Genomic DNA, 27,845 nt, shown 5'->3' with positions numbered 1-27,845 from the left:
TATTAAAGATGTTACCATATCGAAGAAACAACTCATTAAGAAGTTTTCTCTTGTTTATTCCGAAAAACTTTTCTGTTAATTTGTGATTATTATTGATTTTCGGTTTCACAGTTTGCTATCTAGCTGTCAATAGCCGAACAAAAAGTTTACTATCTTCACATACGTATGTAATTTTTGAAACTATACGATAGACGGCAGTAGAATCTATTAAATAAATTAAATTAATGAATATATTAATATTAAATTAGAATGTAAAACAAAAATAATCAAAGGAAACGTTGTCTGTCATTCGATTATCGTCTTTTATATATTTTTCGTTTCCTAGTGATCTATAATCAAATAAGTATATTTACGGGTAATTTATTATCCGCTATGTAGTATGATTGGAACTAAATTTTGTTTTATTGGAAATAAGATATTGCGAAAAGAGAACTAAATAAATTTTTGAAAATTGACGGATGAGTTTCGAATCATTTTATTAGTATTAATTTATGGAATGGCGGTACTTTTGCGACATCTAGTGGTCAATAGCGGAACTGCGTTATGTCTGGTATAGGTATCTTTATCATTTCGTACAATCCGATTCATATCGTCCAAACAGTTGATTCTATTAGTACATTCAAACCATATGGAAGTGTTCACACATTACGCCATCTATTGATTCGTAGTCGAACTAATGAAATTTTATTTACGTGCTGACGTCGAACTCGGAAATTATCCGCTAGATGGCTGTACAATAAAATATAGTTTGGGAAAAGAAAACAACAAATAATTTTGCAGCTTTATTCAGAAAAATTAAGAAAATTATAAATATGAAGAGTGAGAGTGAATAAAGTTAAATCAAAAACTCAAAAAAAATTTACAATGTGAACGAAATTATCCCAATTAATTGTAAGTATATATGTTTTGAGGGTGGATCAACTAATACGGGTCGGTGTATACGAGGGATATTCCGAATTTGCCGACAATATTGCCCCTACTGTTTTTACAAACTGAAGGTTAATTAAAGAAAAAATCGTTATACGAATGCTGTAATTAAGGTTATCGAGAAGTTTTTTAAAAAAGTATGAGGAACGTTTTAGTTAAATTTGCATTTGGAGAAATCCATTTCGGGATGTTGTTCCATAAATTTTTTAAGCACGTCCTGTTTTTTCTGTTCGTCACTAGTAGGTAAACCCATTTCTTTTTGTCGTTGATCGTACATCATTTTTTCTACCATACCTCTCGTTTCTCCGTCCAAATCGCTCAATTTCGACGGTTCCGGATTGATTTTTTTGGTACTTATTTCCGGATCGGATTTCACCACTTTATCCCACCAATTCATTTTGTTAACCTATGAAAAAATCAATAAAATAACCGTTTATAAATAAAACGTCCACTTACTTTTTCGAATGTGAACAAAAGATCTTTTCCGTCTTCTATAACCCAAGCGGATTCTTCCAATTTTATTTCGTGAGGAAAATCGTCGTCTATGATCGGTGGTTGACCTTTCAGACCGCATTTCAAATGTTTTTTCGTCATATTCACCACTACGTCCTTTTGTTTAGCTCGGAAATTCACCTTCAAAGGTACCCTCAACTACAACAACAACGAAAACATTTCGTTCAAAAATTATACGCAACACACGGGGCTGAAATTTTTTTCTAAATAGTCTCCGTCATACTCTACACACTTTTGTCACTTCTCCGGGTGCTTTCTGACAAATTTTACAATTTTTGGCGCGTTTATTTAAAAATTTTGGTTTATATTTGAATCACCCTCGTATAATTAATAAGATACTGCATATTTTGGTTACAAAATGAGTACATATATATTTCTATAGAAATAATTGTTTTAATTTTCATCTATAAGCCTTAAAAAGATATTTTCTCAAAAAAATTGCTAATCCATTTTGACATCGTAACGGTTTGTTATAAGTTTCGACGAGATTATTTTTAAAAAAGCGTGTTTTTTATATTTTTTTTAACAATATTTATTATAAGCGAATATCTATTTACAAATAAATTGGATTGTTTGTAATAACATAACCTCAACTCGACTCAATTTCGTTTTATTCAATGTCGAATGATAATAATAAGGTAAATCGTCATTTTAGTTCAATTGGAAACATAATTTGAACAATTTTTTTCAACTTAAACATGATTTTGAAACAATTTAATCGTAAAGAATCTCTAGGAATGCAACAACGCGGTTTATTTCAAAATGGAAGTGTGACGTCACTACTAATGGACGCATTGACTTTATTGACCTTGAGAAAATCAACGAATTTAACATGCTATGTTGCCAATATACATTAAATCGATTTATTTTAAAAGTTTTTTAATTAATACGTCAATACTGTCAATCATAATTGAAAAATCAATTTATGAATGTAGAAAAAAATCTATAATTAAATAAATCCTATTAAAAATAAAGGAAATAATATAACTGAATTTCGTTCGGAATAATTTTGGTGAATTCAACAGTGTAATATACTATTCTAATAGGAATTATATCCGTATTTAGTAATAAAACTTAGGTTAGAATGTGATTTATGTTATATTGAGGATTTAATTTATTGGAAAAAGTATGATGACGTTTATAAATTCAAAAGGCGTTGAAATGAAGTAGTTTACAACTAAATTGATGTATAATTTCACGATCGATCAATACTCTTTTATCGATGACATCATCAATTAATGAAGAAACTTGTATATATAGGCAGGATGTAAAACTCGTGGGTCCAAGAAATTTATATTTCGGATACGTTAACCTGTATATCAGAAAAAAAAAATGTTTTATTATAAACAAGTAGATTGAAAAATAATGTTATGAAGTTTAATATACGAGGTCTGGTTATTAAATAACGAGACTGGGCGTCTAGAGGGAGCCCTAGACGTTAAATTGATAAAAATTTGACTATGCTATTTTTAAATCGACTCAAAATTAGTCGAAAATGAAGAATAAAATTTTTCGATATCTCGCTTCGTTTTCGAGATATCTATACTTAAACTTGGAACCTAACCTAACCTTCTCGTGGTGCACTTTGAGTGTAAAAAAATCAAAAATCGAGAATTTTTTACATCCAAAATTATCTAAAAAAAATTTTCTTCGCTTGAGGTTTATTTTAGTTTTATTTTATTATTTTTTTTTCTCATGGGGGGCTCCGTCCTTGGACCCCGGACTCTGGTCTGCCCAAAAGCCACAGGGCGCGAGGAACGGGTGGGTTTGGAGAGGGGAGATTGGGGGCAAATAAATTTGGAACGATTTTTTACAGTCATTTTTCTTATTCTGTTGATTTTGTCCTTAAAATGATGCAATAAATAATTTCTAGAGAACTTCTCCAGGAAAATTGTGATTTACTACAGTAGTTTAGCTTTTCAATTACTAATTAAATTTTAAAACTATCATTAAATATTTTTTTTATTTTATAAATAATGAAAAACAACCGACAATTCTTTATAAAAAACTATAAATTATTCATTATCGAATGTTGAATCAAAAATGACTAATTTTGTTATAAAAATCAGTTTTTTTTTTATAGAATTTTGGAGTATTGGGGTAAATAATACAAAAATTGAATAAAAAATCTTTTGTTTATTATATTAAAAAATTCATATTGAATTTGAAGTGATAAAATATTCATTTGAAACTAAGTATCGAACGCCATCTGTTCAAATAAAGCGAATTATGAACTAACGATTGATTATAACTTTAAGTATCGACAAATTTCATTCTTCATTTTCGATTTATTTTGGTCTAATTCAACCAAACGCGGCGCCACGGGAATTGTACTCTTCCCATTCAAGGTTATGCAAAATCATCGAAGTGAAACTGTCAACTGTCAATATTGAAGCGGCTAAAGTCACTCCAGAACGTTCCTAGAGCGTTTTGCAGTACGGAACTGTCATTTTCACTACATGGAACACTCAAAACGCAACTTTCGGTACGTAAATATAATACAGTATAAATACAGAACGATGGCTTCGTTTAAAAAGTATTTAAGTATCGATATCTCAAAAACGAAGCGAGATATCGAAAAATATCATTCTTCATTTTCGATTTATTTTGGTCTAATTCAACCAATCGCGGCGCCACGGGAATCGTACTCTTCCCATTCAAGGTGATGCAAAATCATCGAAGTGACACTGTCAACTGTCAAAATTGAAGCGGCTAAAGTCACTCCAGAACGTTCCTAGAGCGTTTTGCAGTACGGAACTGTCATTTTCACTACATGGAACACTCAAAACGCAACTTTCGGTACGTAAATATAATACAGTATAAATACAGAACGATGGCTTCGTTTAAAAAGTATTTAAGTATCGATATCTCAAAAACGAAGCGAGATATCGAAAAATATCATTCTTCATTTTCGATTTATTTTGGTCTAATTCAACCAATCGCGGCGCCACGGGAATCGTACTCTTCCCATTCAAGGTGATGCAAAATCATCGAAGTGACACTGTCAACTGTCAATATTGAAGCGGCTAAAGTCACTCCAGAACGTTCCTAGAGCGTTTTGCAGTACGGAACTGTCATTTTCACTACATGGAACACTCAAAACGCAACTTTCGGTACGTAAATATAATACAGTATAAATACAGAACGATGGCTTCGTTTAAAAAGTATTTAAGTATCGATATCTCAAAAACGAAGCGAGATATCGAAAAATATCATTCTTCATTTTCGATTTATTTTGGTCTAATTCAACCAATCGCGGCGCCACGGGAATCGTACTCTTCCCATTCAAGGTGATGCAAAATCATCGAAGTGACACTGTCAACTGTCAAAATTGAAGCGGCTAAAGTCACTCCAGAACGTTCCTAGAGCGTTTTGCAGTACGGAACTGTCATTTTCACTACATGGAACACTCAAAACGCAACTTTCGGTACGTAAATATAATACAGTATAAATACAGAACGATGGCTTCGTTTAAAAAGTATTTAAGTATCGATATCTCAAAAACGAAGCGAGATATCGAAAAATATCATTCTTCATTTTCGATTTATTTTGGTCTAATTCAACCAATCGCGGCGCCACGGGAATCGTACTCTTCCCATTCAAGGTGATGCAAAATCATCGAAGTGACACTGTCAACTGTCAATATTGAAGCGGCTAAAGTCACTCCAGAACGTTCCTAGAGCGTTTTGCAGTACGGAACTGTCATTTTCACTACATGGAACACTCAAAACGCAACTTTCGGTACGTAAATATAATACAGTATAAATACAGAACGATGGCTTCGTTTAAAAAGTATTTTTATTATCTTTTTCGTCAATAAAAGTTTGTTATTTTAATTATAGAACGTACGAAAAAGTATTAGATTACGTCCGGAATTTAATACAACGAATTTCACAACGTCTAGTCTATTGTGAAATGGAATTATTGACCGGCGTGTAAATTGAGGTGTGTGTGGTTAAATCCAATAACACGATACGTGCCATTTCTCAGTAGTAGTAGTTTTAAACAAACTTGCAAAAGTATAATTAATAGAGAGAGAAAGAAAAAAAAAGACGCATCCGCATACTATACCGATTGATGGATAGTACCTTTGTTCGATGTAATTCTTTTTAGAAAAACCAGCGGCGTTTCAAATCAAATTAAGAGGGGCAGAGCATTTGTCTATAGTATCAAAATAGGCTTCAGTTTCGCCAATTGCTTCAACATTTAAAGCAAATTTTTTGGGATTAACGAGTAACTAATAAACACTTGGGTTCAGATCTATGCTATACGGTGGACGAGGAAGCAATTTGTTCAATTTAACCATCGTTGCTTATGAGTGAATTGTCTTTATGGGTTAGTTTTATTTTCTTTGACATATGAGGAGGTTTTTCATTGATTTTTGCATTCGAACGATCCAACAACTCTATGTAGTATTCGCTATTGATTATCTCTCCCTTTTGGACATAGTTGATGACCAATATTCCACGAACATCCCAAAATATTGAAGCCACAACCTTTCCAGATGACTGTTGGGACTTGGAACGATCCGGAAGTGGTTCACCGGTTGAGGTCCAATCAGATGATCAGCATTTTGATCCCTAATCAATCTATAGTCACATATCGACGCAAAAAATTTGATTTATTGCGTGTAAACATCGCCAAATTGTTGTTTTTGATCGATTGTGCCTCAGCGCAATCAAATATAACCAAATTTGTGGATTTTCTTGATGTTTTTTGGAGTAATTACCTCAATTGGACGACCAGAACGTTCACCATCATCTGTGTCTTGTTCTTTTCGAGTCTGGATAACACTTTTGAAGCTGTTGTTGAGCTTGTACATCAAGAAGTAATTTTAATTAAAATTACTGGGCCACCGGGTAGAATATTATTTAAAACAAAGAGGTATTTAATGCTTGAACTAAAAGTATGTGTATATTTTATATTTTTTAGAAAAAATAACCCGTCTCTGTTAACAGCAATATAATTAGAACTCCATACAGTTCTTGGATAATTACAGCAAGACGATTATTTTACATGTATGTAATTTTAAGACTATTAACCTTCAATTTTTGAAAAAAAAACCTTGTACATTATCTTGAACAATGCACTTTGTTTTTATTTTCGGAATAATTATTCTGCAGACCTGAATCGAAGAGATATCTATTTAAATTCATGTTTTATACATAAAAAAAGTTGACAATCACTTTTCATTTATATGAATTAAACAAAATTAGACATTTTTGTATATTTTTTCTCAATTTGTACGTTTTTTTTTTGGGTAAATTATGGAAAAAACTTCGTTTTATTATTTGTAAAAAAGTTATCAACAATTATACGTGAATATTTATGTAAATTCATGTTTTATACATAAAAAAAGTTGACAATCACTTTTCATTTATATGAATTAAACAAAATTAGACATTTTTGTATATTTTTTCTCAATTTGTACGTTTTTTTTTTGGGTAAATTATGGAAAAAACTTCGTTTTATTATTTGTAAAAAAGTTATCAACAATTATACGTGAATATTTATGTAAATTCATGTTTTATACATAAAAAAAGTTGACAATCACTTTTCATTTATATGAATTAAACAAAATTAGACATTTTTGTATATTTTTTCTCAATTTGTACGTTTTTTTTTGGGTAAATTATGGAAAAAAACTTCGTTTTATTATTTGTAAAAAAGTTATCAACAATTATACGTGAATATTTATGTAAATTTATGTTTTATACATAAAAAAAGTTGACAATCACTTTTCATTTATATGAATCAACAAAATTAGACATTTTCGTATATTTTTTCTCAATTTGTTCGTTTTTTTTTTTGGGTAAATTATGGAAAAAACTTCGTTTTATTATTTGTAATAAAGTTAGCAACAATTATACGTGAATATTTATGTAAATTTATGTTTTATACATAAAAAAAGTTGACAATCACTTTTCATTTATATGAATCAACAAAATTAGACATTTTCGTATATTTTTTCTCAGTTTGTTCGTTTTTTTTTTGGGTAAATTATGGAAAAAACTTCGTTTTATTATTTGTAATAAAGTTAGCAACAATTATACGTGAATATTTATGTAAATTTATGTTTTATACATAAAAAAAGTTGACAATCACTTTTCATTTATATGAATCAACAAAATTAAACGTTTTTGTATATTTTTTCTCAATTTGTTCGTTTTTTTTTGGGTAAATTATGGAAAAAACTTCGTTTTATTATTTGTAATAAAGTTAGCAACAATTATACGTGAATATTTATGTAAATTTATGTTTTATACATAAAAAAAGTTGACAATCACTTTTCATTTATATGAATCAACAAAATTAGACATTTTCGTATATTTTTTCTCAATTTGTTCGTTTTTTTTTTGGGTAAATTATGGAAAAAACTTCGTTTTATTATTTGTAAAAAAGTTAGCAACAATTATACGTGAATATTTATGTAAATTTATGTTTTATACATAAAAAAAGTTGACAATCACTTTTCATTTATATGAATCAACAAAATAAGACATTTTCGTATATTTTTTCTCAGTTTGTTCGTTTTTTTTTTGGGTAAATTATGGAAAAAACTTCGTTTTATTATTTGTAATAAAGTTAGCAACAATTATACGTGAATATTTATGTAAATTTATGTTTTATACATAAAAAAAGTTGACAATCACTTTTCATTTATATGAATCAACAAAATTAAACGTTTTTGTATATTTTTTCTCAATTTGTTCGTTTTTTTTTGGGTAAATTATGGAAAAAACTTCGTTTTATTATTTGTAATAAAGTTAGCAACAATTATACGTGAATATTTATGTAAATTTATGTTTTATACATAAAAAAAGTTGACAATCACTTTTCATTTACACGAATCAACAAAATTAGACATTTTCGTATATTTTTTCTCAATTTGTTCGTTTTTTTTTTGGGTAAATTATGGAAAAAACTTCGTTTTATTATTTGTAATAAAGTTAGCAACAATTATACGTGAATATTTATGTAAATTTATGTTTTATACATAAAAAAAGTTGACAATCACTTTTCATTTACACGAATCAACAAAATTAGACATTTTCGTATATTTTTTCTCAGTTTGTTCGTTTTTTTTTTGGGTAAATTATGGAAAAAACTTCGTTTTATTATTTGTAATAAAGTTAGCAACAATTATACGTGAATATTTATGTAAATTTATGTTTTATACATAAAAAAAGTTGACAATCACTTTTCATTTACACGAATCAACAAAATTAGACATTTTCGTATATTTTTTCTCAATTTGTTCGTTTTTTTTTTTGGGTAAATTATGGAAAAAACTTCGTTTTATTATTTGTAATAAAGTTAGCAACAATTATACGTGAATATTTATGTAAATTTATGTTTTATACATAAAAAAAGTTGACAATCACTTTTCATTTACACGAATCAACAAAATTAGACATTTTCGTATATTTTTTCTCAATTTGTTCGTTTTTTTTTTGGGTAAATTATGGAAAAAACTTCGTTTTATTATTTGTAATAAAGTTATCAACAATTATACGTGAATATCTATGTAAATTTATGTTTTATACATAAAAAAAGTTGACAATCACTTTTCATTTATATGAATCAACAAAATTAGACATTTTCGTATATTTTTTCTCAGTTTGTTCGTTTTTTTTTTGGGTAAATTATGGAAAAAACTTCGTTTTATTATTTGTAATAAAGTTATCAACAATTATACGTGAATATCTATGTAAATTTATGTTTTATACATAAAAAAAGTTGACAATCACTTTTCATTTATATGAATCAACAAAATTAGACATTTTCGTATATTTTTTCTCAATTTGTTCGTTTTTTTTTTGGGTAAATTATGGAAAAAACTTCGTTTTATTATTTGGTAAAAAATAATCAACAATTATACGTTTAAAGTCTTGAAACCAATGAAAGTTTCCATTTTTATTTATTCCCATAATTTTTTTCGTAAATCCGCGATAAAAAAATGATTTTCTAGAGCCAAAAAACGAGGGGACATCCAAAGTATAAAATCACCGAAAAATGATTATCAAATCATATTGTTAGATTGTAAACAATGAAAAAAATGATCCCAATGCCAATATAAACGAGTCGACGATATTTAAAAAAAAAATTTATGCAATTGCTGCCATTTTTCCCATGGAATATCAATGCGATAAAGGAATAAAGAGCAATTTAGAAAAGATGTCACATAATCACAACCGACCTCGACTCTATTTTTTTTATTATTTCGATTGACCAATTTTTCTTTTTGTGTAAATCCTTCTATTGTTTTACATTGAATGCGGGTGGTTTCGACATTTTTTTCGTTCAGTTAACGTTAAATGTTGAAGCGGGTGTGATGGTTTTTCGGTTATAGCGGACAGTTTCATCCATGGAAGCCAATCGGTCGGAGGTTAGTGGAAAAATGACGTTTCTCCATGAATTTTAAACGCATTTAAATCACGGTTCTACTTAATAATTTGGCTACATCTAAATGTTCTCGATTTTAGGTCTATTCCGTTTTAAAATTAGTTTTTTTTCAATAATTTTAAATAAAATTTAACGTTTCGACTTTTCCTCAAAATATTTTTATTCAAAAATAATTTTAAAACGGAATAGACCTAAAATCGAGAACATTTAATCATTTGGTATGCTATTTAGTAGTTTTTTGACATCAAGTTATGATTTTCAAAAAGAAAAATCGTATTTTTCAAAATTTCAACACATAATTATATCTGATAGACGAATTTCGATATTCAAACACTTCTTTTTTGAATATATAAACCATTTTTCTATTAGTACACTTTTTGAAACACTGTGTATATCGTATTATTAGTTGTGATTATTTTTTTTTTCTATTTCGAATACGAATATAATCGCACCCATTCATTTACTGGTTAAATGACAAGAATTCCATTTTCTATTGACATGATATAAATTATTTGAATATTTGAATAAATTTATTCTTAGCAATAAATTTTTCCGTATAAAACGGATCTAGATATGTGAAGAATCAATTTTATACGTACAAATTACTTGAAATTTCATTAACGTGCAAGGATCTGATCGAAAAATAAGTTTCGACATAAACTTTTCGGAAAAAAATCTTTGAATCGTGATTTTGTCATAGTAAAAACGTTTTGTACAAATTTTCAAAGCTTCCGTTGGAAAAATAACTAAAACTTAATTGTTCTTAATGGAGAAGATTTTTTTCGTTTTCTACAATTTTTTTTTTAAATTTCCTTAGCTTTCTAGACTGGTTCTCCCATTTTTCTCGTCTTATAGACTTTCCCCACCGCGGTTTTCTTTTTCTGAATTATATTTTTTCCATTATTATCACCGTATCCTTTTATTACGTTTACGACATTTTCATTGTTTTCCTCCCCTTCTAGATTCTTTATATTATTGTCAACTTCCATTTGAGAAGACATTTTCCATTATTTTCCTGGCCCAACGAAAATTTTCCATTGCAGACGTCGCCTTACAGATTTTTTCCATTAATTTCGTCTGTATTTTCGTCAACTTTTTACTTTATTAATTTTTGGGTTAGAAACTTTTCCCAGCACAATTTTTTTATTCATAAACTATACTTTTTTCAGTATTATCATAGTATCCAAAACTAAGATTTTTTAATTATGTTTACGACATTTTCTCCACCTTTTTCCTTAATTTCCTTTCCTCTAAGATTTTTTACATTTTTTGTTTCATTTTTCATTTTCCGTTAGTTTCTTTCCAATACTGACCTTTTTCCATTATTATCCTACTCTTATCAACGAGTCAGTTTCCATTAATTTCGTCGACTCTTCGACTTTATCTTTATCTACTTTTCCTCTAAGATTTTTTACATTTTTTGTTTCATCTTTCATTTTCCATTAGTTTCCTTCCAATACGGACCTTTTTCCATTATTATCCTACTCTTATCAACGAGACAGTTTCCATTAATTTCGTCGACTCTTCGAATTTATCTTTATCTACTTTTCCTCTAAGATTTTTTACATTTTTTGTATCATTTTCCATTTTCCGTTAGTTTCTTTCCAATACTGACCTTTTTCCATTATTATCCTACTCTTATCAACGAGTCAGTTTCCATTAATTTCGTCGACTCTTCGACTTTATCTTTATCTCCTTTTCCTCTAAGATTTTTTACATTTTTTGTATCATTTTCCATTTTCCGTTAGTTTCTTTCCAATACTGACCTTTTTCCATTATTATCCTACTCTTATCAACGAGTCAGTTTCCATTAATTTCGTCGACTCTTCGACTTTATCTTTATCTACTTTTCCTCTAAGATTTTTTACATTTTTTGTTTCATCTTTCATTTTCCATTAGTTTCCTTCCAATACGGACCTTTTTCCATTATTATCCTACTCTTATCAACGAGACAGTTTCCATTAATTTCGTCGACTCTTCGACTTTATCTTTATCTTCTTTTCCACTAAGATTTTTTACATTTTTTGTTTCATCTTTCATTTTCCATTAGTTTCTTTCCAATACTGACCTTTTTCCATTATTATCCTACTCTTATCAACGAGTCAGTTTCCATTAATTTCGTCGACTCTTCGACTTTATCTTTATCTACTTTTCCTCTAAGATTTTTTACATTTTTTGTTTCATCTTTCATTTTCCATTAGTTTCCTTCCAATACGGACCTTTTTCCATTATTATCCTACTCTTATCAACGAGTCAGTTTCCATTAATTTCGTCGACTCTTCGACTTTATCTTTATCTTCTTTTCCTCTAAGATTTTTTACATTTTTTGTTTCATCTTTCATTTTCCATTAGTTTCCTTCCAATACGGACCTTTTTCCATTATTATCCTACTCTTATCAACGAGTCAGTTTCCATTAATTTCGTCGACTCTTCGACTTTATCTTTATCTTCTTTTCCTCTAAGATTTTTTACATTTTTTGTTTCATCTTTCATTTTCCATTAGTTTCCTTCCAATACGGACCTTTTTCCATTATTATCCTACTCTTATCAACGAGACAGTTTCCATTAATTTCGTCGACTCTTCGACTTTATCTTTATCTACTTTTCCTCTAAGATTTTTTACATTTTTTGTTTCATCTCCTTCCATTTCCTTCGTAACATGGACTTTTTCCATTATTGACGTAGTATCATTTCCATTAATCTTCTAATTTAGCTTCCATTGGTTCTGGTTTCCGTTTTTAAGACAAATTTTACAGACACCCTGTATATTTGATGATTATCACGTGGAATGCGGAGAAGCGTCTCGATTATTATTTTTTAACTAATAAGGAAATCCTCAGCAATATCATAACATTAGAACAACTTAGGATTGACCTCCGATTTTATTTTACAAAATATTTTAAAAATAGATTTATTCAAATTATATACTAAACACATTTCAAGCAAATTAAATTAGTTTCATAAACAGTTTGTTGCCACGAAATAAATATTCTTTTTTTTTTTTTTTAAATATTTAAACAAATATTGTAATCGTAACAAGTTTCGCGCTGTGCTGATGAGTATCGACAACTATTCAAATCGGTCTCTCCCAAATTTGACGACAAAACTGTAGTTTGAGCCTTTATTTTTTTGGGATACAAGGTTAGCTTAAAAAATATACAATAAAGTTAATATTTCAAATTACCATTATACGGGGGTTGTTCATAAAGTAATGTAATAAATAATATATGAAGAAAATGAGTTTATTTTTTTTGAAAAAAGGTAATTAGCGTATGGGATACGGTCTTTATTGATGATCCCAGACACGATCTTGTAAAAAATTTATGAAATAAGTTAAGTAAGTGTTTAAAAAAGATGTAAACAATTTTTATTATTAATTAGAAATGATATAAATGAGGAAATTGATGACACAAGTATCGAATAGTTTTCTATATTTCTTGAAATACATAAATAATTGATTATTTTACATAATATGATAATTAATTTTAGTTTTGACCATGTTAAATGACAGTATATATCAATTAAGATCCCTGACCTTTTTTAACGAGATATACACAAACACAAACTCAATTTATTGCATATAATTTAATGCGATGGCACCTTGAAAAAGTGCATTCAAGCGAAAATCCTCACGTCGGGTTTATAACATCTCAAATGAATTTTTCATTGTTTGTCCAACGATACCGTTTTTTAACCACGGCCGTTGGTACATAATTCGCTGCCGTTACCGCCAAATCGGAAGATGGCTGGTCTATCAGAAGACTCGTAAAATCATCCAGGACTTAAATCCACTACTATAGGTTGGATCTGGACGGTGAAAAATTCCTTCCAATCGGCTGTTGGTGCTGGTATGGGCAACCAAGTGTCCAGGATCCCCTCCTACGGTGTGTAGACGATTTAAAAACTATGCAAGTGCTAGGAAAGCAATCCAGAGTTGTGTTTGAACTTAATTATGTATATCATGATCCGGACTTTTGGTCTTCACAGGTGAAAAAGCAAATACGCGTCTACAGACCACCAAAATCAAAATTCGATGAACAATATTTTGAAAAAATTCCAAATTACGCACAAGATGTTGCATTGATCAATTTTTTAAGAGAATATTCCTTCCAATCGGCTGTTGGTGCTGGTACGGGCAACCAACTGTCCAGGATCCCCTCCTACGGTGTGTAGACGATTTAAAAACTATGCAAGTGCTAGGAAAGCGATCCAGAGTTGTGTTTGAACTTAATTATGTATATCATGATCCGGACTTTTGGTCTTCACAGGTGAAAAAGCAAATACGCGTCTACAGACCACCAAAATCAAAATTCGATGAACAATATTTTGAAAAAATTCCAAATTACGCACAAGATGTTGCATTGATCAATTTTTTAAGAGAATATTCCTTCCAATCGGCTGTTGGTGCTGGTACGGGCAACCAACTGTCCAGGATCCCCTCCTACGGTGTGTAGACGATTTAAAAACTATGCAAGTGCTAGGAAAGCGATCCAGAGTTGTGTTTGAACTTAATTATGTATATCATGATCCGGACTTTTGGTCTTCACAGGTGAAAAAGCAAATACGCGTCTACAGACCACCAAAATCAAAATTCGATGAACAATATTTTGAAAAAATTCCAAATTACGCACAAGATGTTGCATTGATCAATTTTTTAAGAGAATATTCCTTCCAATCGGCTGTTGGTGCTGGTACGGGCAACCAACTGTCCAGGATCCCCTCCTACGGTGTGTAGACGATTTAAAAACTATGCAAGTGCTAGGAAAGCGATCCAGAGTTGTGTTTGAACTTAATTATGTATATCATGATCCGGACTTTTGGTCTTCACAGGTGAAAAAGCAAATACGCCTCTACAGACCACCAAAATCAAAATATTTTGATATCTGGTGAATTTGAAGTAAATGGGCCTGGCGTTTGTTGGTTGGTTTCCACAAAACAATATTGAGGCTTCGTCACCTTAGCCGGTAAATGGTCCTGATCTAAAATAACAACAAAATTTGCGTCCGAGAAGAGTTATGGGCAGTTATTGAGCACGGGAAGATCTTTTCGCTAAATTAATTACGGAAATTAGCAGTTCTAGCACTTTGAGCGGTTTTCCTAATGCCCAAAACGGAGTAAAAAAAGTTTTTGTTGTTATAGATACAAGGACAAAAAGTGAATCTACAAATTTCAATAAACAGAAGGCCAAAAATCGTTTCTAATCTTCTAACTATAATAAATAATTGAATTATATTCAAGAGCATGAATATTTTTGTTATTTTCGAGGTTTGGTATACCAAGAAATTGATTTTCGGGTGTTACTTGAGTTAAATTCGAACAGCTGATTCATTAACTTTGAAAATTCTGGTTGGACTTTCAACTACTGTACGTATATATATAAATAAACTAAGATCAAGGTCGCGTTTAATTTTATTACTACATATTAATGTGAAGAAATGAAAGTAGTACGCCGGTACGTATACATTCAATAATGAGTCACGATTTACAAAATTATTTGTTATAATTAGATTTCTATTCTTTCCGAAAGTACAAATAAATATCATTAATAAATAAAATTTGGTGGAACGTCTAAAATAATCTAAATTTTCGATAATACGACGGGTAAACAGCCGCACACCATCTATCGGTTGTAATTTAATGTAGTATGAAGACGGGTACACAGCTACACGCCAAACTATGAAAGATGACGAATGGCTCCATCTATTATTAGATGTCTTTAATTATGTTCTAGATATATTTGGAGACGAAGTTTAACGGAAATTGACAGAAGATTCACGATAGAAATTGTCTATTACAAGACATTTGAGATTGATGTTTTGGATGATGTTTTGGACGCATCAACTGCTTCTTCAGGTGTAGAAAAACATTGACCTCGCAATTTATATTCGATCTGAGGAAATTAGAGGAAATCATTCCATCGATTTGATGTTTTGACTGTTCAAAATTGTTTAAATTGATGTGTGATCGTCGTAAAGAATGATTCTGGCGAATAAATGCCGGTGTATCAATCGAAATTGAACGTTCTAGGTTGCTCCAATGGAACAGCGAAGACATGTGCGGTTATTCCGAAAAAACGGGCGACCGATTGCTTCGAAGTGATTCGCGCGCGAACGATTTTCCTGCACAACAACCGATTTTGGAGGATCTTCGCGAAATTCGTCCTGTAGCGAAGCGATACCACGAAACACGGTGATTCGAGATGGCGCTTCGTCACCAAAAGTCGAAGCAAGTTGATCGGTCATAGAAACTTTGTTTATGATGGAAATGTCAAATTTGACAAGCGTTAGTTATTATTATTTTATGCACGAACTTTTCCGATTGTCAAAATTTGCATTATTTAGTTTGTGATCGATTGATTATGTTATAGTTTGAGGAGAAAACGTTACAAAATGAGTTTCATTAAGTGATGGTACTAAAAGGGATGATGATACTGAACGGTTATAACTTGGGTATTAGATCTAGACGTAGATCTATCAAATAAAAATCCATACGAGTGAACGAGATTTGAAAAAAGAGGTGTTATTTTGAACAGCCCGCTATTTCGGTAAATGTCACTTTTGAAGCTGTCATTTTTTGACATGTGACAAGTAGAAACTACGCCATTAATGTAAATGGAACGATACACGCTTCAACGACGCATTTAAATTATTAAAATTCACTATAAAAATGGTGAAAGTTTGGCAGAGACGGTTCGTAAAACTAAAACATTTTTGGGTCGACGCAATACAGAAATTGGTGGAAAAATTTGAGCTGTTGGGACAAGTTAGTGATGTGAAGAATAAAACCCGAGCACATCGCTCAAGAACAACCGAGAATTTTGCTGCTGTAGCCCAAAGTGTTGAAGAAAACCCAGGTTTGTCCATTCCTCGTCGTTTCTTTGGAATTAGCCATTCCACAAACGTCATTGCACCGTATTTTGCACAAAGACTTGGGTCTTAAGGCCTATAAAGTTCAGTTAACACAAAAACTCAAGCCGGCCGATCATCGACAACGTCGTGTCTTTGCTGATTGGGTCCTTGAAATGCATGAAAATCATCTTAACTGATGAGGCCCGTTTCCACCTTGGTGGTTACGTCAATAAACAAAATTGTCGAATCTGGGGCTCGGAAAACCCAAGAGTTATTGTTGAAAATCCTCTCCATCCTCGACGCATCACTCTTTGGTGCGGTTTTTGGTCTGGCGGTGTCATTGGACCTTACTATTTCGAAAATGAGGCTTACGGTGAATGGATTACGCTATCGAGAGATGATTAATGGTTTTTTATGGCCGGAATTGGATGGTATTGATTTGGACAACGTTTACTTTCAACAAGACGGCGCTACGTGCTACACAAGCAACGAAACCGGACCGTGTTATCTCTCGAAGAGGTGATCACAATTGGCCACCGAGATCTTGTGATTTAACACCATGCGACTTTTTCCTTTGGGGCCAACAAAGAAAGATAAGGTCAACGCCAACAGTCCAGCATCGATTCAAGACCTCAAAGATGGAATTCGTGAGGCTATCGAGGACATAGGGCAGCCGCTTTGCAATTTGGTTACGGAAAATTTCATGAAAAGGATTTGGTCCTGTAAGCGCAGTCGCGGCGGCCATTTGGCTGATGTTTGATCCGATGATTTATCTCAAAAAATGGCATTTTTCTCAGAATTAATCAAAATAACACCTCTTATTGGAAAACCCCTTTATAATAAATATTCATTGCTACAAAATCTAATTGAATTTCAACTGTTGTTTATATATATATTTTTAAATATATGTTCACGTTAACCTAACCTCAACCTATTTCTTTTCTGTTAAAAGTTGACGGGCACCTACACTCACAAGTTGCGACATCTATCATTTATTTTTACATTTTATGTAAATCTTTAGTTAATGGTTCACTGAATCGACCTTCCGCATGTGAAAAAAATTATACGTTTAAGTATGTATTGCTTAAGATTGCTCACCATCTGGTAATACTACGGTCGATTGAAAATTTTTTACTTTGCCATCTCGTCACGTTCATTGTTGGTTTCGTTCGTCGGCGAATTAATCCCCAATTTTGAGATACAGTATCTCAAAATAAAATCGAAACTAGGAAAATTCTAGAAGCGAAAATCGGTTCGTTTCGGTACATCTGGCTCGTCAGGTGTCTAGGGTCAATTTCTGGTCTTCTTCTGATTGTCCAAACTCTGGTCTTGTTTCAATTGAGTTGACCGCTTCAGTACTTTTAACAATCGCGGACTCGCTATTGTAGCGGTGTCGTTTGAATCGTTTTTTTTTTGCTCACGATTGTAGTTGTCTATAAATTAGCACGGACTACCGGTCCGCCTTGTTTATGTGTGAAGGTTGTTAATATTTTTTCTTTCAGTCAAGGAAAATACAAATATTGGAGAAACTCCGGACCCCACTTGACGCCAGATCGAATCTACCAAAATAAAGTTCTCGAATCCATCGAATTCGTTAAATAAATAGAAATTGGAATTATCTAAATGTCGTAAATGTCTTAAACCTTGATTATAAAAATGTGTTTCTACATTTAGATCTATCTCCATATATTTATATTAATGGTTTGAAAAATCGTAAAATGAATCGAAAGAAGAAGAATCGAGAATTAAAAAACAAAAGAAATACTAATAGTCGTTGTTGGTGTCAACAATGACGCAAATCGAATATTTACAACTGGAATTGCCCGAGTACGACAACAACATTAATGATTCTACCTCGTAAAATTTATATTGATCTCATTCATATGTATATAAAATACGAGGTATATCCGGAAAATGTGTACGATACAGAAAAATGGAAAAACTGCAATCAACACTGTCCTTTAAGAGGTTTTTAGTCAAGTAGAGTTAAATAATCCACAATATTCGCCCGATTTTGCACCGTGCGACATCTACTTCAGGTCAAATCTGGAACAATATCGAAGGAACTGACGGAAAAACTCTGTTTCGGTCAATGGAAGTTTCGCGTGGAGAAATTTTGGAATACAACTTTTCAACTCCTAAATTTTGTGTCAAAAATTATCGCGAAATACGTTAGTAGGACGGCGCTGTACATGGTTAGAACAACATCTTGAAAATTCGACTTGTCACTTGTTGGAATGTAACGAATTTTTCGTTAAATTGTGATCGCGGACGTGGTACAAGACGTGTCAGTCGGCGTTCAGTCGTTCCAACAAGAATACTGCCAGGGTGTTTAGACTTAATCAGAAACTGATTTTTTTTCTGAGTGCCAATCGGATAAGTTACGGCGCACCACACATTCACGTAACGGAGCAATATCGAGAGTTTTGGGCTTTCCTAAAGGCAAACAGAAATTCCTTCTTCTTTCACTTATGTTTTTGCAACTTTTAGATATTTTCCATTGAACAAAGCAATAACCATAATCATATGTATTGAGAAATCTTGTAAAAAATTGTTTTTAATATTGAATATAAGAATTTTTAATCACTCAAACTTGGTGTGACAATTTTTTATATTCTCTCCCACTCGATCCGGATCTGGATGGAAATAAATCTCTTCTATTGGAATTTTTATTTAAAATACGAGTTTACATGTTAGATTCGACCTTTTCCTTTTATCAAACAACGATCGGTAAAAGCAGGAAAAACTTACAAAACGTTTTTTTTTATCTTTTATATTCAAATCTTGTCAAGGGAGCTATCGGAATAATATTTCATATTATCAAGTACAACAATAAATAAATTTGCATTATTTATATTAATAGGCACCGACAGGAAACTTATGGAATTGATAAAAACTCGAAAATCTTCGTATCTGGGACACACATATAAAAATGACTTTTGCAACTTGCGATCGAAGGGAAAATCGAGGGAAAACTTGTACTTGGCTTCATGGCTGAAGAATATTCGCGAATGAATCGGTTTAGAGGCTGATAAGAAGGGCCAGAGACAGAAATGACTTTGCTGGAGATATCGCCAAGCTTAGAAGAGGCCACCCAAAGATGAAAAGAATTTTCATACTTGACTATAACATCTTCAAAAGCTTGTTAAATTGTACGAGCCTGACCAAGGTATGACTATGGTATCCAACCAATGGTGTTGCATCCAAAAACAACATTGTAGATGCCACTTTAGTTCTATAAATACATCCTCGACCAAACCATCAAGAAAACAGCCAGGATGCTTTAGTAATATCCCATAATCACGTCGAGGATTCTTAACCAGAAGTCAAAATCCTTTTGGGTTAGTTTAGTGTTTAATATACAAAAACAGATCTCGGGGAAGCTGCTGAGTACGAAATCTACTCGACTGTATGCCGTTATGTATAAAATTTTTTTTGTGTGACCGACTTTTTGTTTGTTTACGATATAATAAGGATTTCCAGGAAATCGACGATTCTAGAATGTGATGGTAATATATAAATAAAGCAGAATCAGTAGATAATTTGACGTGTCATGTTTTGTGGATAAAAACTGTTAAAACAAATGAAAAAAAAATACTTTATATACAAAAACAGATCTCGGGGAAGCTGCTGAGTACGAAATCTACTCGACTGTATGCCGTTATGTATAAAATTTTTTTTGTGTGACCGACTTTTTGTTTGTTTACGATATAATAAGGATTTCCAGGAAATCGACGATTCTAGAATGTGATGGTAATATATAAATAAAGCAGAATCAGTAGATAATTTGACGTGTCATGTTTTGTGGATAAAAACTGTTAAAACAAATGAAAAAAAAATACTTTATATACAAAAACAGATCTCGGGGAAGCTGCTGAGTACGAAATCTACTCGACTGTATGCCGTTATGTATAAAATTTTTTTTGTGTGACCGACTTTTTGTTTGTTTACGATATAATAAGGATTTTCAGGAAATCGACGATTCTAGAATGTGATGGTAATATATAAATAAAGCAGAATCAGTAGATAATTTGACGTGTCATGTTTTGTGGATAAAAACTGTTAAAACAAATGAAAAAAAAATGCTTTATATACAGAAACAGAACTCGGGGAAGCTGCTGAGTACGAAATCTACTCGACTGTATGCCTTCATGTATAAAATTTTTTTGTGTGACCGACTTTTTGTTTGTTTACGATATAATAAGGATTTCCAGGAAATCGACGATTCTAGAATGTGATGGTAATATATAAATAAAGCAGAATCAGTAGATAATTTGACGTGTCATGTTTTGTGGATAAAAACTGTTAAAACAAATGAAAAAAAAATGCTTTATATACAGAAACAGAACTCGGGGAAGCTGCTGAGTACGAAATCTACTCGACTGTATGCCTTCATGTATAAAATTTTTTTGTGTGACCGACTTTTTGTTTGTTTACGATATAATAAGGATTTCCAGGAAATCGACGATTCTAGAATGTGATGGTAACATATAAATAAAGCAGAATCAGTAGATAATTTGACGTGTCATGTTTTGTGGATAAAAACTGTTAAAACAAATGAAAAAAAAATACTTTATATACAAAAACAGATCTCGGGGAAGCTGCTGAGTACGAAATCTACTCGACTGTATGCCGTTATGTATAAAATTTTTTTTGTGTGACCGACTTTTTGTTTGTTTACGATATAATAAGGATTTTCAGGAAATCGACGATTCTAGAATGTGATGGTAATATATAAATAAAGCAGAATCAGTAGATAATTTGACGTGTCATGTTTTGTGGATAAAAACTGTTAAAACAAATGAAAAAAAAATGCTTTATATACAGAAACAGAACTCGGGGAAGCTGCTGAGTACGAAATCTACTCGACTGTATGCCTTCATGTATAAAATTTTTTTGTGTGACCGACTTTTTGTTTGTTTACGATATAATAAGGATTTCCAGGAAATCGACGATTCTAGAATGTGATGGTAACATATAAATAAAGCAGAATCAGTAGATAATTTGACGTGTCATGTTTTGTGGATAAAAACTGTTAAAACAAATGAAAAAAAAATACTTTATATACAAAAACAGATCTCGGGGAAGCTGCTGAGTACGAAATCTACTCGACTGTATGCCGTTATGTATAAAATTTTTTTTGTGTGACCGACTTTTTGTTTGTTTACGATATAATAAGGATTTTCAGGAAATCGACGATTCTAGAATGTGATGGTAATATATAAATAAAGCAGAATCAGTAGATAATTTGACGTGTCATGTTTTGTGGATAAAAACTGTTAAAACAAATGAAAAAAAAATGCTTTATATACAGAAACAGAACTCGGGGAAGCTGCTGAGTACGAAATCTACTCGACTGTATGCCTTCATGTATAAAATTTTTTTGTGTGACCGACTTTTTGTTTGTTTACGATATAATAAGGATTTCCAGGAAATCGACGATTCTAGAATGTGATGGTAACATATAAATAAAGCAGAATCAGTAGATAATTTGACGTGTCATGTTTTGTGGATAAAAACTGTTAAAACAAATGAAAAAAAAATACTTTATATACAAAAACAGATCTCGGGGAAGCTGCTGAGTACGAAATCTACTCGACTGTATGCCGTTATGTATAAAATTTTTTTTGTGTGACCGACTTTTTGTTTGTTTACGATATAATAAGGATTTTCAGGAAATCGACGATTCTAGAATGTGATGGTAATATATAAATAAAGCAGAATCAGTAGATAATTTGACGTGTCATGTTTTGTGGATAAAAACTGTTAAAACAAATGAAAAAAAAATGCTTTATATACAGAAACAGAACTCGGGGAAGCTGCTGAGTACGAAATCTACTCGACTGTATGCCTTCATGTATAAAATTTTTTTGTGTGACCGACTTTTTGTTTGTTTACGATATAATAAGGATTTCCAGGAAATCGACGATTCTAGAATGTGATGGTAATATATAAATAAAGTAGAATCAGTAGATAATTTGACGTGTCATGTTTTGTGGATAAAAACTGTTAAAACAAATGAAAAAAAAAATGCTTTATATACAGAAACAGAACTCGGGGAAGCTGCTGAGTACGAAATCTACTCGACTGTATGCCTTCATGTATAAAATTTTTTTGTGTGACCGACTTTTTGTTTGTTTACGATATAATAAGGATTTCCAGGAAATCGACGATTCTAGAATGTGATGGTAACATATAAATAAAGCAGAATCAGTAGATAATTTGACGTGTCATGTTTTGTGGATAAAAACTGTTAAAACAAATGAAAAAAAAATACTTTATATACAAAAACAGATCTCGGGGAAGCTGCTGAGTACGAAATCTACTCGACTGTATGCCGTTATGTATAAAATTTTTTTTGTGTGACCGACTTTTTGTTTGTTTACGATATAATAAGGATTTTCAGGAAATCGACGATTCTAGAATGTGATGGTAATATATAAATAAAGCAGAATCAGTAGATAATTTGACGTGTCATGTTTTGTGGATAAAAACTGTTAAAACAAATGAAAAAAAAATGCTTTATATACAGAAACAGAACTCGGGGAAGCTGCTGAGTACGAAATCTACTCGACTGTATGCCTTCATGTATAAAATTTTTTTGTGTGACCGACTTTTTGTTTGTTTACGATATAATAAGGATTTCCAGGAAATCGACGATTCTAGAATGTGATGGTAATATATAAATAAAGCAGAATCAGTAGATAATTTGACGTGTCATGTTTTGTGGATAAAAACTGTTAAAACAAATGAAAAAAAAATGCTTTATATACAGAAACAGAACTCGGGGAAGCTGCTGAGTACGAAATCTACTCGACTGTATGCCGTTATGTATAACATTGTTTAGTGTGACCGACTTTTTGTTTGTTTACGATATAATAGAGATTTCCAGGAAATCGACGATTCTAGAATATGATGGTAACATATAAATAAAGCAGAGTCAGTAGATAATTTGACGTGTCATGTTTTGTGGATAAAAACTGTTGAAATAAATGAAAACGTACATACAAAAATTGTATTTATCAATATACTAGTTCTGTATATAACTGAAAGGCATGTGGTTTCGCCACATCTCGACCTTACATACCGTTTATTTTTCTTCTTTCTTAATGGTTTACAATTTTACAAAAGAGGTTATAAAACAAGTATTTTCATTGTGTTCTTGAAATTGTTCATATATCATATTTACGGCATTCGTTCACATAATGTGAAGTAATACGAGTGCTGGACCATATAGAGCTCGCACATGTACAAGGTGTGAAAAATAATATTATGAAAACTCATTTAAAAAACGCCATGCGAGTAAAATCGATTTTTAAACGTTAAACCAAAGGAACAACGAAAGATTTTCTACTGTAAGCGAAAATTTAAGGTTAGGAAACAGGACAAAGTCGCCAGCGGTCAGATCTGGCAAATACGATGGACGGTCAATCGAATGTGAACATCCGAATCGCTTGTTGTGTGTTTTTTTGCCATCTAGTGTGTGAATTTTCAACGCCAAACGACGTTTTGGCTTTTAGGTGTGCAGCAACGTCCACGTCTAATGAAAATCTTCCTACTGCAAGTGAGAATTTAAGGTTAGGAAACAGGAAAAAACTGAAAAGGCACCCTAATGGTAAATAACGACGTATACGTCAGTAAATACTCGCATATTTGAAAAATAAATTCTGTTTCTGCGACTTCAAGCAACGTTGCAATCCTACTATAGTCGTCCTTTCAAGTCTAGGGACGTAGAAAAAATTTCGTACGAAACTCGCGAGTAAAATAACTTTTTTTCGCTCATAGAAATTGTCGCAGACCGATCTAAACGTGAAAAAAAGTATTAATTTCCTCACTAGTTGAATAAATAACTTATTTCATTACGCAAGTGTTTATGTATAGTTGCAAGGTGACTTTTCGGTTTGATCATATGTCAAACTAACATTCAAAAACGCATAAGGAAGCACTCGAGGACGTTGGGATGAATGTTATTTTGATAATATTATTTTGCATATTTCGAAATGAGATATCCGCAACTGGAATTGATTAGAAACCAGTAAAAACTGCACCTCGATTTTTTTTTTCATTTCATACTAAACTAAAATTTGACGATGTTGCCAGACTTGTCGATGTTGTCGAATAATCACGATTTACAGCATTTGGTCGTTGTACGTCGTATGGAAATGAGCTAATGTACGAGGTTAGTTAAAATGAAGCGAAATTTTTTAATAATAAAAGTTAGTATCACAAAAGCGGGTGTCGGACTGGTCTCTAACGAAGCGTACAGAACTTAACCTCACTTTTTAGTGTAATTGAGCGAAAAGGATGTACCAGTGTTCAGGTTTCGAGCAAATATGTTTGAAATCTAGATAAATCTTTTATTATTTAACATTTTAAATATAATTCAAAACCAGAAACTAGATTTTCTCTACTGTACCATTAATTTAATAGTCGGTTTTCCATATCTAGATGTAGATTCAATCTTATATTAATCAAAAAGTGAATGTAAATTGAGATAGTGAACTACAAAGCAAATTTTTTCGCATTTTTAATAATCAATTTATTGTTTATAGTGTAATAGTTAATGTTATATGAAATATTTTAGCATAAAATTGATTTTTACACATATTTTGAATGTTTTTTTTTCCAAAAAATGTTTCCCTAAATCGAACTGACTAAGCAGAAATCAATCTTAATTATAACTTATCGCTATTTAGCGCCCTTATTGCGAGTAACAATCAATATTTCATAAATACGGTGCTCATACCAAATTAAGAAATTGAAAATAATGTTTACTCCCCGTATAAAACAAACAGTCAGACCAAGTGGACTGATCATCTTCACTATTTACCAATAAATACATCGAATCGTGAATATAAATGAATTTCTATTGGCCGAAGCTGTCGGAAGGCGTATGTACACAATTTCTTCGAAATATTCCAGCCACAAAATCTGCGATAAACAGTGGCGTGGCTAGGTGAGATTTATTTAATTCGTAAATTTCTTTAAATAAATAGAAATATGACCACGGGTAGCAGATTATCCAGAATACAATTATACCAGTTTAGGAACATTGCGTCAAGTTTTGTCAGCATGTGGTTTTAAACACAAAAAACTGAATAAATGAATCGTCAAGGATAGTTTTATGGCGACAAGACTATTTGCGTCTGATAAAAGACTACCGAAGTTCTAATAAACGAATGGGGTACAAAAAGGGGTCAGTTTACGTCTGGTATCCTGTTTAAACCAAACGCCTTCACATACAGTTACATTTTACTCGTCTATTTACGTTTTATAATTTAATATTCAGTTGTGGCAAGTTAACGAGGTATAATAATGATTTTTTTCTATTTTCCAAGTAGAACTACAATTAAGTGCATATTTTTGAAAGTTTTTATAATCTGTAATTGATATTGGACAAACTATAACTTTGTATGTTATCACAAATAATTTCACTTTGTATATCCATCATTAAGAATTGTACAGAGTTGTACTTAATATAACTAGCGAATATAATTTCAGTAAAATTAAATACAAAGATGAATTTGTTCTTTTATGTTGTTATTTGTGACTTAAAAAATTGGAAAGCATCTTTTCTGGACTTTCCTCGACTATTTGGCTTCTCTCTGTTTCGCGCTCTAGTAAGACGTTTACCAAATATGCAAATCCATGGTTGCCACATACTTAATCATTTACGGATCTTTTTTATTCGAGTTTGTACCGGTTCAAGAGTTTTTTGGGGTTGTTTTTGTATTGGTCACATGTTTTATGACGCTCACACACAGGTAAACTTCAGTCTCTGAAGATGATAACTTGGTTATCGAAACACGCGTCAGACATCGTAATTTTGAGTGTGTATTTTCTTTGAAAAAATGAAATTTGTCGTTAATATGTATAGAATTATCGGTTTAACGACCAGAAAAGAAAAATTATGTAACTATTTAGATAATTTGAACAAACACGTACTAAGTACACAAAGTTTGTTAGCAAATATAAATAAACATTGCGTCTGCATTATACAATTCGATAGGGTGATGTAACAGAATATTTCAATTTGCGATCTTCAAACGATGGTGATAATTTTTTTTTTTTTAATTGCATTTGTTTGCTGAGGTGATCAATTATAAGTAGTACTGTTTATTACATCTTGAATATTGTATATATAAATGATTTGCTAGACGTTAGTTTCTTTTTGTTTGTTAAGAACTTAACACAGTCGATTTCAAACAGAAGAAACAAGATTTTTTTCCAAAAATCATTTCCATTTTTCAACATAATCTATGGATTTTGTTCCAGCGACGAATTAACCTCATTAAGTTGATATTGCTAGTGAAATTTCAAGGTTAGGAAACACGAAAAACTCTCTGGAGACTAGATCTGTTGTCCGGAAGGCTGTTCCTTCAAATTCGGTCGCAATCGTATATTTTTGAAGATAATTAACGAATACAATCCCTAGATCTTCCATAAAGGTCAGTTTCTTGCAATCTGTTGGATTTATTTGGACGTTTTAACTGCCAATCTTCCATAAAGGTCAGTTTCTTGCAATCTCTTGGTTTTATTTTGACGACAATTTTCCAAAAAGGTCAGTTTCTTGCAATCTCTTGGTTTTATTTTGACAATTTTCCACAAAGGCCAGTTTCTTGCAATCTCTTGGATTTATTTTGACGACAATTTTCCATAAAGGTCAGTTTCTTGCAATCTCTTGGTTTTATTTTGACGCCAATCTTCCATAAAGGTCAGTTTCTTGCAATCTCTTGGTTTTATTTTGACGTCTCAACCACCAATCTTCCGCAAAGGTCAGTTTCTTGCAATCTCTTGGTTTTATTTGGACGTCTCAACCACCAATCTTCCACAAAGGCCAGTTTCTTGCAATCTCTTGGTTTTATTTTGACGACAATTTTCCATAAAGGTCAGTTTCTTGCAATCTCTTGGTTTTATTTTGACGACAATTTTCCATAAAGGTCAGTTTCTTGCAATCTCTTGGTTTTATTTTGACGCCAATCTTCCACAAAGGCCAGTTTCTTGCAATCTCTTGGTTTTATTTTGACGACAATTTTCCATAAAGGTCAGTTTCTTGCAATCTCTTGGTTTTATTTTGACGCCAATCTTCCATAAAGGTCAGTTTCTTGCAATCTCTTGGTTTTATTTTGACGACAATTTTCCATAAAGGTC

The 27,845-nt window shown here is 31.6% G+C and overlaps 1 protein-coding gene across 1 annotated transcript in view; it reads right to left on the bottom strand.

The window, feature by feature from the left end:
* Positions 1-769: 769 nt before the first annotated feature.
* LOC130440529 (nuclear migration protein nudC) overlaps positions 770-27,845 on the bottom strand; it is a 68,547-nt gene continuing 41,471 nt past the window's right edge. Inside the window, exons 4-5 of the mRNA XM_056773763.1 lie at positions 1,384-1,578; positions 770-1,333 (exon numbers count right to left, since the gene is read on the bottom strand). Coding sequence (XP_056629741.1) covers positions 1,079-1,333; positions 1,384-1,578 — 450 coding nt within the window. The 3' untranslated portion in view covers positions 770-1,078. The remainder of the gene's footprint in view (positions 1,334-1,383; positions 1,579-27,845) is intronic.

Source organism: Diorhabda sublineata, chromosome 2 (genome assembly GCF_026230105.1).
Source record: "Diorhabda sublineata isolate icDioSubl1.1 chromosome 2, icDioSubl1.1, whole genome shotgun sequence".
Lineage (NCBI taxonomy): Eukaryota > Metazoa > Arthropoda > Insecta > Coleoptera > Chrysomelidae > Diorhabda > Diorhabda sublineata.
Note: the sequence above shows the minus strand (reverse complement) of the source record. Positions and strands in the feature narration are given on the sequence as shown.